Source organism: Solanum verrucosum, unplaced genomic scaffold (assembly GCF_900185275.1).
Source record: "Solanum verrucosum unplaced genomic scaffold, falcon-dt-bn FXZP01000275.1, whole genome shotgun sequence".
Taxonomy (NCBI): Eukaryota; Viridiplantae; Streptophyta; class Magnoliopsida; order Solanales; family Solanaceae; genus Solanum; species Solanum verrucosum.
The window spans coordinates 364,251-376,637 of record NW_026020738.1 but is presented as its reverse complement, the minus strand read 5'-3'; the positions used below and the strand labels follow the sequence as shown (position 1 = coordinate 376,637).

At 36.1% G+C, this 12,387-nt stretch overlaps 4 protein-coding genes and 1 pseudogene across 6 annotated transcripts in view; 1 reads left to right on the top strand and 4 right to left on the bottom strand.

Moving 5' to 3' along the window:
- LOC125812623 (acetyl-CoA acetyltransferase, cytosolic 1-like) overlaps positions 1-12,387 on the bottom strand; it is a 220,974-nt gene that overhangs the window by 85,246 nt on the left and 123,341 nt on the right. The window contains exon 15 of one of the 2 annotated variants that reach the window (XM_049492109.1): positions 2,902-2,914. The exons of the other annotated variant lie outside the window; for it this stretch is intronic. The gene's annotated coding sequence lies outside the window, so the exon portion shown is untranslated. Of the gene's footprint in view, positions 1-2,901; positions 2,915-12,387 lie in introns of those variants that run through there. 2 annotated transcript variants of the gene reach the window in all.
- LOC125812638 (uncharacterized) overlaps positions 1-12,387 on the top strand; it is a 119,755-nt gene that overhangs the window by 51,075 nt on the left and 56,293 nt on the right. The window lies entirely within an intron of this gene.
- On the bottom strand, positions 715-5,634 carry LOC125812627 (F-box/kelch-repeat protein SKIP6-like). Its single transcript, XM_049492118.1, has 2 exons — positions 4,427-5,634; positions 715-1,255 (listed from the first exon to the last, which is right to left on the bottom strand). Exon 1 carries the CDS (start codon positions 5,515-5,517, stop codon positions 4,444-4,446), a length of 1,074 nt encoding a protein of 357 aa, XP_049348075.1. The 5' UTR covers positions 5,518-5,634; the 3' UTR covers positions 715-1,255; positions 4,427-4,443.
- On the bottom strand, positions 8,980-10,331 carry LOC125812624 (transcription termination factor MTEF1, chloroplastic-like). Its single transcript, XM_049492113.1, has one exon. It carries the CDS (start codon positions 10,237-10,239, stop codon positions 9,130-9,132), a length of 1,110 nt encoding a protein of 369 aa, XP_049348070.1. The 5' UTR covers positions 10,240-10,331; the 3' UTR covers positions 8,980-9,129.
- On the bottom strand, positions 8,980-11,009 carry LOC125812639 (auxin-responsive protein SAUR21-like; annotated as a pseudogene).

Below are 12,387 nucleotides of genomic sequence, written 5' to 3'. Positions count from 1 at the left end.
ATGAGAACATTTTAATGAAATGGATGCCAATTAACTACTTACACCTTGTTTGATCCATGGTATCGTTAGTTTAAATACCATGCTTGTTTTAATTGTTACTTAAATTTATTGCATCATATCATATAAATCCATCTATATCCTACTTTTCTTGTTGATTTATTATTTAAATCATAGATGTGTGATATTTATGTAACGATGGAGAGCAAAACAATCTATCAAACAATATATTATGAAACAATACATAACCACCGTTCAAACTTATACCACAAGATCTAAATATTGAGAAAGGGGAAGTCGGAAGTCGGTATACCAAATTGTAAATTCTATGCATTTCTGGAGGATGTGACGCACACCCCATGACATTTTTGAAGAGTCCAAACAATATAATGCCTAGTTTATGCAATTCATTTACATCGCAAAGAAATATGCAAGTAAACAATGGAAAACTCATATTGGAATTACAATGTTAAAGTGAACTACCAAAATAGACCTAGGCAAGGGGACAATATAATACAGGGAAGTTATACAATTCAGATCCAGTAGTATTTCCCAGTTCGAACACAACAGACTATATTCTGGACAGAGATGGGATAAATAGAGTGAAATGGACAACAAGCAATATAACTTGCAATTGAGGTCTACTAGTTGTTGTTGAAGATAACTGAGTATTTCGAACATGTCTGAATTCATCGTCATTAGAGGTATGATTGAAGCTTGGACGTCCACAATATTCAGCATGGCTGTTACAAATGCACTTGAATCTGCAAGGAATCCTGACAAGCAGACAACCTAGGCTTGTTTCATAACCTCAGCCGAATTGCACAGAGTTGTTGAAATATTTGAAACTTAAGCAGCCATGGGGTTTGGTTCCTGTCGAAAAGTTTGTTGATCCTTTTCCAACAGAGTTCAACGACAAATACAAACTTTTGCTCACCATCTTCGTTACACTAAAATTTATTCCAAGAATTTACGCAGCAGCTTTCCAGAAATGTGTTTGAAACACAACTAATCTACAACTGCTCAATCTGGCACTAAAAGTTGAACCAGAAGCACTTATCTGGAAAATGGCCTATGAAACAATCAACATCTTGGAAATATTAATTCTTGAGGGTTCAGACTTGAAGCTTCCTGCCAGTATCTGAATTTGTGCAGTCATATATTGAACTCTCAAAGACAACCGCAGGATAATGATGCAACCCAAACAAGTGGGCATCTGAGAAGAAAGCTCATTACATGTATGACCAGCACCTTCAATCTGCATAGAAAATTATCAGCCTTCCATTCAAAGAGATTCAGCATATAATGAAGGTTAACAAACTCACATAGAATCAACAACATATAATGAGAGTGGGTGTATGCAGATCTTACCCCTACCTTTATGGGGTAGTGAGGCCGTTTCAGATAAACACTTGGCTCAAGAAAAGTGTTTTTTCAAAACAGGTTAGAGAAGCACAAGAGTAAAAAAGCTATGATGAAAATATTGAAGAAAGGAAAAGTATTGACAACAAAAATAATCAAGACAGCCAAAGTAAAAGAAACAACAATAATATTTGTTAGAATATGAATAGGTTTATACAATCCGATTAGAATAGGAATATGTTTATACAATCCTATAAGAATAGGAATAGGTTTATACAATCCTATAAGAATAGGAATAGGTTTATACAATCCTATTAGAATAGGAATAGGAATAGAAATAGAAATAGGAATACTAAATAGTATCCTACTTGGTAAAAGATTGTATTCTAGGGTCTATAAATAGGGTCTCAATGTAATAATGTAGACACAACAACAATTCAATAATATTCTTCCCCATATATTTCTCACATGGTATCAGAGCCTCTACGAACTTGGTAGAGAATTAAAGATCTTCCGCTGCCGGCGGGTGGCACACATATATGCTGCCCGTCTGGCCAATGATTATGTTAGCAAAAGTTGGGTCATCGTGTATCTATCTGGTGACTATTTTCTCACATCTAATTTGTGTAGCACCGTGCCATCATTCCGGTAACTACTCTCTTATATCTAATTTGTGTAGCACCGTGTCATCATTCCGGTGACTACTTTTTCATATTTAATTTTTGTAGCACCGTGCCATCATTCTGGTGTCTACTTTTTTGTGTAGCACTGTGCCATCATTCCAGTGACTATTTTTTCATATATAATTTGTGTAGCACCGTGACATTCTTCCGGTGACTACCTTTTTTTTGCATATCTGATTTGCGTAGCACCGTGCATCTCTCCGGACTACTTTTCATATTTAATTTGTGTAGTACCGTGGATTTTTCCGAACTATTTCTCATTTCTGAGTAGCATAGCATCACGTGTCTTTTCAGTGACTCCTCAGATTTGATTTGCATAGTTCCATTCGTCTTTCCGGTGACTCCTTAAATCTGATTTGCATAGGGTTGTGCCATCATTCCAACCCTACCCGTATAATTTTTTCTTTTTCAGTAGGGTCGTGCCATCATTCCGACCCTACCCATATTAATTTTACTTTTTCAACTGAGTCGTGCCATCATTCCGACTCTACCCATATTATTTCTCTTTTTCAATGGCGTCGTTCCATCAATTCGAACTATCCTATATAATTTCTATTTTCTAGTTGGGTCATGACATCATTCCGACCCTACCCATATAATTTTATTTCTTAGATTGTGACCACTTTTAGCCATCAAATCTAATACTCCAACATATGAGCATGTTTCAGCCAGTATTTCGGTGACTTGTTTAATATCTACTCGTCTATTGATTCCAACATGATCCATATACTTTATACTAGATTTTGAGCACTTGCAACGACCGTTGCATTGTGAAGAAGTATATATGGAGCAACCACCTAATTTTGTTGCTCAGGGGGAGTTTAGTAGCCTTGTATGTTGATTACGTAAGTCACTCTATGGTCTGAAACAGTCTTTGCAAGCTTGGTTTGGGAAGTTCCAACACTGTAATTTTATCACTCTGTATTTTATCGGCATTATGCATCAAATTCAGTATTTCATGAAAAGACCAAGCACATTGAGATTGATTGTCAATTTTGTGAAGTCGAGTGATCAACTTGCAGATATCTCACCAAGCCCCTCATCGGTTCGCGTGTTAATTACATTTGTAACAAGCTAGGTACATGAATTGTATGCACTAGCTTGAGGGGGAGTGTTAGAATATGAATAGGTTTATACAATCCGATTAGAATAGGAATATGTTTATACAATCCTATAAGAATAGGAATAGGTTTATACAATCCTATAAGAATAGGAATAGGTTTATACAATCCTATTAGAATAGGAATAGGAATAGAAATAGAAATAGGAATACTAAATAGTATCCTACTTGGTAAAGGATTGTATTCTAGGGTCTATAAATAGGGTCTCAATGTAATAATGTAGACACAACAACAATTCAATAATATTCTTTTCCAATATTTCTCACAATATTAAAACTGAAGAATAAGATAACGATAGATCCTTTTTCATGGTCATTCTTTTTTTATTTTTTGAAGGTAACAAAAATTTTCCATGGCCATTCTTTCTTCCAATCTTCCTACATTGCTTCAAAATTCTTTTGTTACAACTGCTGACAGAAAAGTTAACAGATTTGAGAGTCTCTCCTGTTGTCGTCTAGTACCACAGGCTGCAAATTTTTTGAGCAAATGACTAATGCTTCCACCTCCAAATCATTAAAATTTCTTATAAAATGAAGTTATACAGGCTTGATTAACAGGATGCAAATTAATGCCAAAATTACAACTAAGATATGTATTGTCCAGAACCACTGATGCTACCATCACTTTAACCCAAACTTTTACAGGGAAATCTGTTATTAAGAAAAAACAGCATAAAAATAATATACTTACGAAAGAGGAAAAACAATGTTCAGCACATGAAAGTGTCAGGGAAAACATGCTAAGCTATATCAGTTCTTGATTTATCCATCTTATTGCATAAACAAGTGATTTTGTTCACTGTTGCAATTGACAGTAATTCCTCTTTCACACAGTTTATTTGATAAGTAATAAAGATTGTCTTTTTCACACATTGTATCCCTCCAAATTTAAGAATAGAGTATTTTAGTGTTACGCACCCACACCACTCTACCTCTTTCTTACTTTTGGATTTAACACAGTTTTTCCTCTAATGTTTATAAAAAAAAGAAACTACCAAAGCAAGATAGAGCACTCACTAGCATGCTACGAACACTATAAGCACATTTACCACACAAGTAGACAGCCACAATCCACAGACTACATCTTAGTAAGTGAATTGTGGATTCCATCTAATATATCAGAAGCATTAGCTTCTGAGTAAAAGCACCAAACACTGAAAAGGATAAAGAAGATAAATGAAATGACAACAGCAAACAGTCAGATTATCATTGATTGCATGCTAGTTAAATAAAATACTTAGCAAAAGCTTGAGAATGGCCGCACCTTGTTTGTAGTAATCATCACAAGTCAACTGCCAAGCACTGCACAATTGAGGCACCATTAGGAACAACAAGAATCATATCCGACCACAAAATGTTCCCACTCAACCCTCCATCTTCATCCTTCCACACTTCGATCTCTGCACACATAATGTCAACCTCCTTTCCCCTCCCCTTGCCTTCCCACACAACACACAACCTGTCACCAAAATTCACCATCGTGGCACCACACAGAAACTTAGGCAACCCCTTATCCACCCCTTTCAGTTCCTTCCACACATCTTCCTTCACATCATACCCTCTAATCTTACCCAAATAATCATAACAATACAACACCCCTCCCACCACCGCAGCCCGTCCCCTCCAACCCAAATCAAGCCTTTTCGACACACTCCCCCATTCACATCCCCCAACATCATACACCACTCCTCCCCTATCCGCCATTGCATACATTTTCTCACCCACAACTGCACTAGCATGCATCCACTTATCCCTAACTTCAATCGGACTCGGCAACGCAGTCCACAACCCCGTCGTCGGATCAAAAACCTCAGCCCAATTCATCGACCTCGCCCAATTATCAACAACACACCCACCCATTACATAAATCTTCCCATTCACAACACCAGCTGCTGCAAACTCCCTACCAATTCTCATTCTCGGACCCATTTCCCAACAATTAAACCTACAATCAAAAACCCACACATTATTCGAAGGAATTTCACCAATAGACCCACCAATCACATAGATTCTCGAGCCCAATACTGCAAACGCCGGTCCAATCGGCTTGGTGGGTATTGAAGAAAGGGGAAAAAGCTTTCTGGGTTTTTCTGGGTTTGTGAAAATAAGGTTGTGGAAGAGAGTATACCAGTGGAAAGTGGAGTTTACCCGGATATTAAGGTAGAGGAAGGTTTCGGTAGTACGGAGGATTGATCGGGTGGTGTAAAGTGCAGTGGAGCTTAGGATGCAACGCCAAGATTTGGAGACGATGGAGAGAATGGGGTGATGGGAACGTGGGACTCTGGCTAAGCACTGTAAGGCAATGTCGTCTGGGAGGTTAGGGATGAGCTGAGATTGTGAGCTAAGATCCGCCATTTTTATGAAAGAGAAGCTGTGGATTCTTCTATGGAGGTCAATCTCAATTTGGAAAGGGTTTTTGTTGGGCGAGGAGAGGGAGATTGTTTATCCAGACAAATGTACAAACATGTAAGCAAACCATACAACAAAAGTGTTACAGAGTTCGATTTAATTTGTATGTCTGATTTTGATTTACGCTAAATTTGAAGAATAACCAAACTTTATAAACTTATTCAACTTCTAAATTACCAGAGACAAAGTCTACAAATTATGTTCTACTAAGACTCATTAAATTGTAAAGTAGAAACAATTGGCGAAGATCTTGACTTTTTGTAATGGTTTGATACTCGATTTATCCCATTTATTTAATGTCCTGTATTTGATATCTCATTTTTAATGCTAGATAAACTATCTTTCCAATTTCAAGACTAGTTTAGATGCTACATATCATCATATTATTCAATTATTTATCAAATTCAAATTTTATCCTATAAAAATAATTTTTCCGCTCTTTAAATAATTTTCTAATTATAATAGCGAAATAAAATGTACTCCAAAAACACCATCTATAAGAAAGTGTTAGATATGTTCATATCACATAACTAATAGCACAAATAATTAGATCATTATGTATCGTGCATAACTAACTAAATTAAACGCATTGACTTTTTAAATTCAAACATCTAATAGATTATTTTCGGTAATCAACTCATCAAATAGCCAAACTACTCTTCTCTCTTTTTTTATTTTATTTTAATTTTCCTTTTGGTCCCTTTGATAAATTGAATCCACAACTATACAGTAAGAAATGGAGAATGCTTATCAGAGCTATTATCGATTAGCTTGGTTCAATTTTAAAGTTAATTAATTTAACTTATCGATTCATAAACATGCTAAATTGTTATAGAACTATTAAAATATTGACTTATCAATTATTGATTGTTATTTGTATAATTACCGATTTAACTGTTAAAATTCGACAAAAAAAATTACTGAAAAATCACTTAGAAACAAAGTGACAAACTGAATGAACCGTACAATTTTATTCTTAATTATGATAGGATATTTGTTTCTTTGAGAGTGACAAAGGCAGTTCTACAACTGCTCCGGAATTCAAATCTCTTGACCACTTACAAAATAAATTTAAAAAATGACCTTTTCCAAATCTTTTGTAAAAAGGACATAAAATAATAATTTTAAAAAATATTGTAAATAGCCTACAAAACCAATTCTTCTACTCCAAGTCACAAGCTTTAATCACAGATGTATCATTCTTGAATATATATTTTTCTGGTGCAACAACACAAGGACTCAACAAGTTGTCAATCTACTAAGTTCAGTGAGAGCGCTTATCACTTCATTCAAGTGAATTTTTATTTGGAAAGAAGACCTTATTGCTGTCATATGTCGAATAACTCAAAGCCAGCCTGCAAAACTGTTAAGAGCACAACTCCTAAACTGATAAATGGACATAAATTCATCACTTCATTTGAGAAGGAACAAAAGAGTGGTGTGAGACAGAGAGCGCTTAGTTTAGCGTTTTCCAGAAACCTCAAACATTAGCTCAATCTTCAAGTACATGCTTACTTCTTTACTGATTGCCTCCACTTAACATAGGCGGATCCAGAACTTGTAGTTTGAGAGTTTCTACCAAATTTAAAAAATAAAAGGAGGCAACAAAAGCCTACATGGTGATTGGTGACCAAGGGGATTCTAACCTCAACCAAGAAGGCAGTAGAGCTTTACAAGTTCCTTTTCTGCCAAATGCCAATAGATCAACAATGCACTTCGTTTATGAGTTCCCAACTCGTAATTCTTATATATTTACTGGATTTCTCAATACAAATACAGGATCCGTGCAAAAGTTATTGGGTTCCCGAGAACCCCCACTCAACACCCTGAATCCATCCCTGCTTGATTGGCCCCTCACAGAACAGAAACCAGTGCACTAGAGTTGATAGGGAGTAGTAAACTAGTAAGTATAGAACATGGAAGAGATTTAGAGGCTATGGAGTACCCTGACCATGGCAGAACCTTTACCCACAGTGACCTGCATTTTTAAGAGTTACTTTCATTTCTCAACCCAAATCAACTTCAGCTATGTGTACGCACTTTGCTGTTACAAAGTACAGAGACCATACCACTAGTATTTCTTGTACACTAACAAGCATTCTCTTCTACCCTAGGGGGACAAGAGACGAAAGAGAGTGATTTATTTCCCCAGTTAGAATTCTAGTTCTAAACTTCAATGTTTATACCAAATTGTCAATTAACAACCACAAAGTTAAACACCTTTTAATCAATCAACCAAAATACACAAGGATATGATCAACACACGTTGAAAGAAAATTTGTAATCAACCAAATATGCCTTTGCCACGGGCCTTACCTCATCTTCAAAACTCTTAAGCAAGATTTCAGAAAGTGAAGAAACCAATACATCATGAGTAATCTTGAGTCAAAACCCACAAAAAGGCACTACCCAGTATATCAAGAACTGAGAAACGCCTAAAATGCCAATGAAAATTATGGTTACCATCATAGCGGAATCTTTATGCATATGAAAAGAATAAGTCTTCTAATAATGAAATGAATATGATGCTGAAGTTACCCAAGAAAATGAAGGTACTGAGGAGTCTTTAGAACCTACAACACAAACGTCAACTGCATTCTGAGGGAATATAATGATAAAAAATTCCCTCTAATGAAATAAGGAAAATTGTGAGATGGTACTTGGCTGAGATGGATTATCCAGAATCTAACATAGGCGCAAGATAGCTATTTAAGTAAATAATAGGAGAAGCAGACACTGAAATAAATGCAATGGTATTTAACCAAGAAAAATACAGAAGGGTGAAAGAAATTGAGTGCAGTTTTCTCGACATAGTAGATGCTCTCCAGGTTCATGAAATACTGAGGAAGTTAAGAAAGATGTTTTGGAAACAAGTGCTGTCACAATAAGGACGAAAATAAATCTGATCTTGTTGACACTGCTGTAGCTAAATGTAACTGCTCTCATTTTTTCTTCTCTCTCCCTTAGGTACCACGGGTTAACCCAATTTAAGGTGACTTGCATCCGTTATGTCCTTTTGTGATTGTGGTTCTTTCTCTTATTACATCGAATCCGTGACAAGCAGGCACCAAGCATAAGAGTGTACTTAAAAATTGTGAAATGCAGGGTAAAGTGACATGGCTGCGCTAAATCAAGCATCTTGACATCCAAGCGTTTCTCCCCCCCCCCCCCCCCCCCCCCCCCCCCCCTTTTTTTTTCCTTTAGATAAAGAGATAATTTATCTCGAGATCCAATCTAACCTGGAGTATTTGCTCAACTTCACCGGTTCATGTATCAGTGTCTTAAGGAGCAATTATACCTCATTATCAGTAATAAACAAGAATCACCCTCGTTAAGACATTCACTTTTTCTGTTGTCAAACCAAAAAAAAATGACACAATTTCACAAAGATAATGTCTTCAATTACCAGAATGAAAAATGTTGGCACAATAGCAGCCAGAAATACAATTAAAACTAAAAACAGTAATGGTCTGGCAGTTAGCTTGGAAAACATTCAGTGAATACTTTTCGTAAACCAAGAAATCCATGTATGAGAGAAAACAATAAGCTTACTCTATCTTAGTTTCTACTTTTGATGTATAACTCATATACCTCAGGAATCTCGTCCCTTACGGGAAGGACATAATTTTCTAAAAACTCCCGCTCAGAACACTTGATAACTGTATAAAAACATGGCACTTTCTTTATCACCTGTTTCTCCTTTAGAAGTTGCCAGATTTTAATCCTGGGCAATACCCGCTTCTCCAAACTGAACATTATAAGTGTGGGATGCCTCGCTATGTAACTAGATTCATACCCAAGCTCCTCCATGAAAAACTTCAATACATTTCTCAGCTTAACCTCAGATGTAGTCAAACATAAAGGAAGCCTTTGCACCATTGTAATAATATCAGAATCAGACCAACCAAAACTCCTGAAAATTCCAAGTTTCATTTCTAAACTCAACTTACTAAGCGAGGAAAGCATTTCCACTCCATAATAAAACATCCGGGAATCCCTACAAATGCAAAAATCCTTCTCCACTCTTTGCACTATATCCTCAAGCCACTCAAGCTTTTGAACAAAAATTGTCGGATTTCTAAGAATAAGCTTTTCAATATCCAAACTGGAACATCCATGATTTAGAAAAAACAATATATTACGTGCCATTACTCTATCAAGACGATAATGAAGCAATGCAGGAGATCTCTTAAGAACTTTAGCTACAGCCTCATCTTTACCCAATAACTTCCTAAGATATTCAAGACTAGGTCTAATGCTAGTATCGAGACCTGTTCTAAGAAAAGGTCCACTTTTTGAAATAACCCTAACTAAATCCGACCCAGATAAGCCAATTTCTTGAAGAACCCTAACTTTGGGTTCAAGGGTTTTTCCGACATCAGCAAACAACAATCTGGGCGAAGGATAAACCAAGATTTTTATCTGGGTGTTGTCTAAACCGATTTGTTTGAAGAAATTGAGAACTAAATTAGGCTTATTGTTTCCGGGTTTCAAGCAAGTTACCTTGGAGCTAGCAGAAATGGCTTTCTCTGTGGAGAACCCAAGTGAATTCACTAGAAATTCTGGCATTAAATTGGGTGTAGTTGTGGAGGAACAAAAGAGTTCCAGTTTGATGCAATACATGGAAATGAAATGCCTTTTTCCACCATTTTTACCAACTCCAAACATCTCTGCAAAAATGTAGTTCAATTTTGATTGCCTAGAACTCCAATTTATAGCATCCCAATTTACTCCATTCGAAAATTGTCTGACGATTTTCTTTCGTCGAAAGAGGCAAAAGGATGAGAAAAATGAGGGAGAGGCTGTACAAATTAATTTTGGCTTCACCTTTTGTCGACTGAACTCTTATATTCAATGAAATTCTATAGTTTAAACCCCTTCTACACACGACGCGGAGTCTAAAAGGGAATTTACAATGTATCTGAAACTTGTAAAATTAGGAATTTTAACATCCACCAACACAAAGGTTTGAGTCTTCTAATCAAGTGACTTGAAATTTTTTGCTCAAGTAAAACTTGGCTATATCCTTTACAAGCAGAAATTTAGATCTTTGTTTACTATTACTATACAAAATGGTTAAGAAAAAACAAGGAATAATTTTCTACCATCTCATTTCTAATCCTGTTACTTTACAGAATTTCATGGGCAGAAGAATTTGCACCATGTTCCTACTCATAATCTCCTCAAGCGGGAAGTGAGATCAATGAACATATCCTCTTTGCATGGTATTGTAAGACCTCCCATTGGATGATCAAAGCCAAATAAGTCAGCAAGTTTTGAAATACAGGATGGCTTAAGTATGATATTGGCACGACGAATCGCTTCTTCTGGCTCTCTCCTACATATATTGTGCAATGTCCTTTTGGAACACCTCTAGATGTCGAAGACCTCCTTAGAATTCGATTAGCCTGAATAAATGGAGTCATTTTGATACCCATTATCTCAAGAAATAAAATATAACTCTAACTGATTAAGTATGATATTGGCACGACGAATCGCTTCTTCTGGCTCTCTCCTACATATATTGTGCAATGTCCTTTTGGAACACCTCTAGATGTCGAAGACCTCCTTAGAATTCGATTAGCCTGAATAAATGGAGTCATTTTGATACCCATTATCTCAAGAAATAAAATATAACTCTAACTGATTAAGTATGATATTGGCACGACGAATCGCTTCTTCTGGCTCTCTCCTACATATATTGTGCAATGTCCTTTTGGAACACCTCTAGATGTTGAAGACCTCCTTAGAATTCGATTAGCCTGAATAAATGGAGTCATTTTGATACCCATTATCACAAGAAATAAGATATAACTCTAACTGATGAAGGAAAACAAAGAGCAAAAACTTTGAGAAATGCACAGAAAATGAGTTTTTTGGAATGTCAAGGTACTTGTGTTTTGCTGACACGTTTGGGTCTGAATCTTCTATATTTTCTATGCTACATGTTGAAATGTATGTGTAACGACCCTAAAAATGAGCTAGTGAAACTAGAGCCTCACATGTGAGTTTGGAGTTAAGAACTTGATGAAATGATGAGAAATGACCTTGACGTCCGGAAACTAGTCATTTGAACTAGTGAGTTGTAACGGTCAACTTTAAATGGTCATATCTTTTAGCTCAAAATGAATTAGGTGGACCTTTACCTATCCAATTAAAGGTCTTTGAGTCCTCTTTCCAACGCCACCGAGTTTGCCCAATTCCGACCTTGGAGTAAAAGGTTATGCCTGAAATATTGAAGCACTGTCAGGCTGAAAAAAAAAGGGCGAACTAAGACGGGAAGGGGTAGAATTTTTAAGTTAAGACTTTATGGGTCCTTAGTCCTTTTCCAAAATTGACCCTATGTTATTTTATTCTTTTCCTAGCAACTATAAGACCTTTTTATGACTTAATTCCTTTCATTTAAGTCACTCCTCTTAGAATTTCCAAAAATCATTCCCTCTCTCAAATATTTCTCTCTAACTCAAGGAAGAAGAGGAGTTGGAGCTAGGGTTGAAGATTTCGAGTGCTTCTTCTCCAATTTTCGTGGGTTTTCAACTTAGAGGTATGGGGATCCTTATCCTTGATTATTCTTTCTTTCAAGGAACCCAATCAAAAGGTTTTCAAGGTTTTTCAAATACACACAAAAACCTATTTCGATTCTAGCATGAGTTCTTGCATAAAAAGGTTTTAAATGATGATTTATATGGTTATTAATGATTATTAATGGTTTTTAGAAAGAAATTCCCATGAACCCATGTTTTCTCAAATTCTCTAAATTTGGCCTAAAGTGGGTGTATTGATTTTGTGTAATTGATGGACGATTATTGTGTAGAT

What these genes read in the sequence shown, in the direction of transcription:
- LOC125812627 (XM_049492118.1), bottom strand. Translation starts at nt 5,517, where the DNA reads ATGGCGGATCTTAGCTCACAATCTCAGCTCATCCCTAACCTCCCAGAC.
- LOC125812624 (XM_049492113.1), bottom strand. Translation starts at nt 10,239, where the DNA reads ATGTTTGGAGTTGGTAAAAATGGTGGAAAAAGGCATTTCATTTCCATG.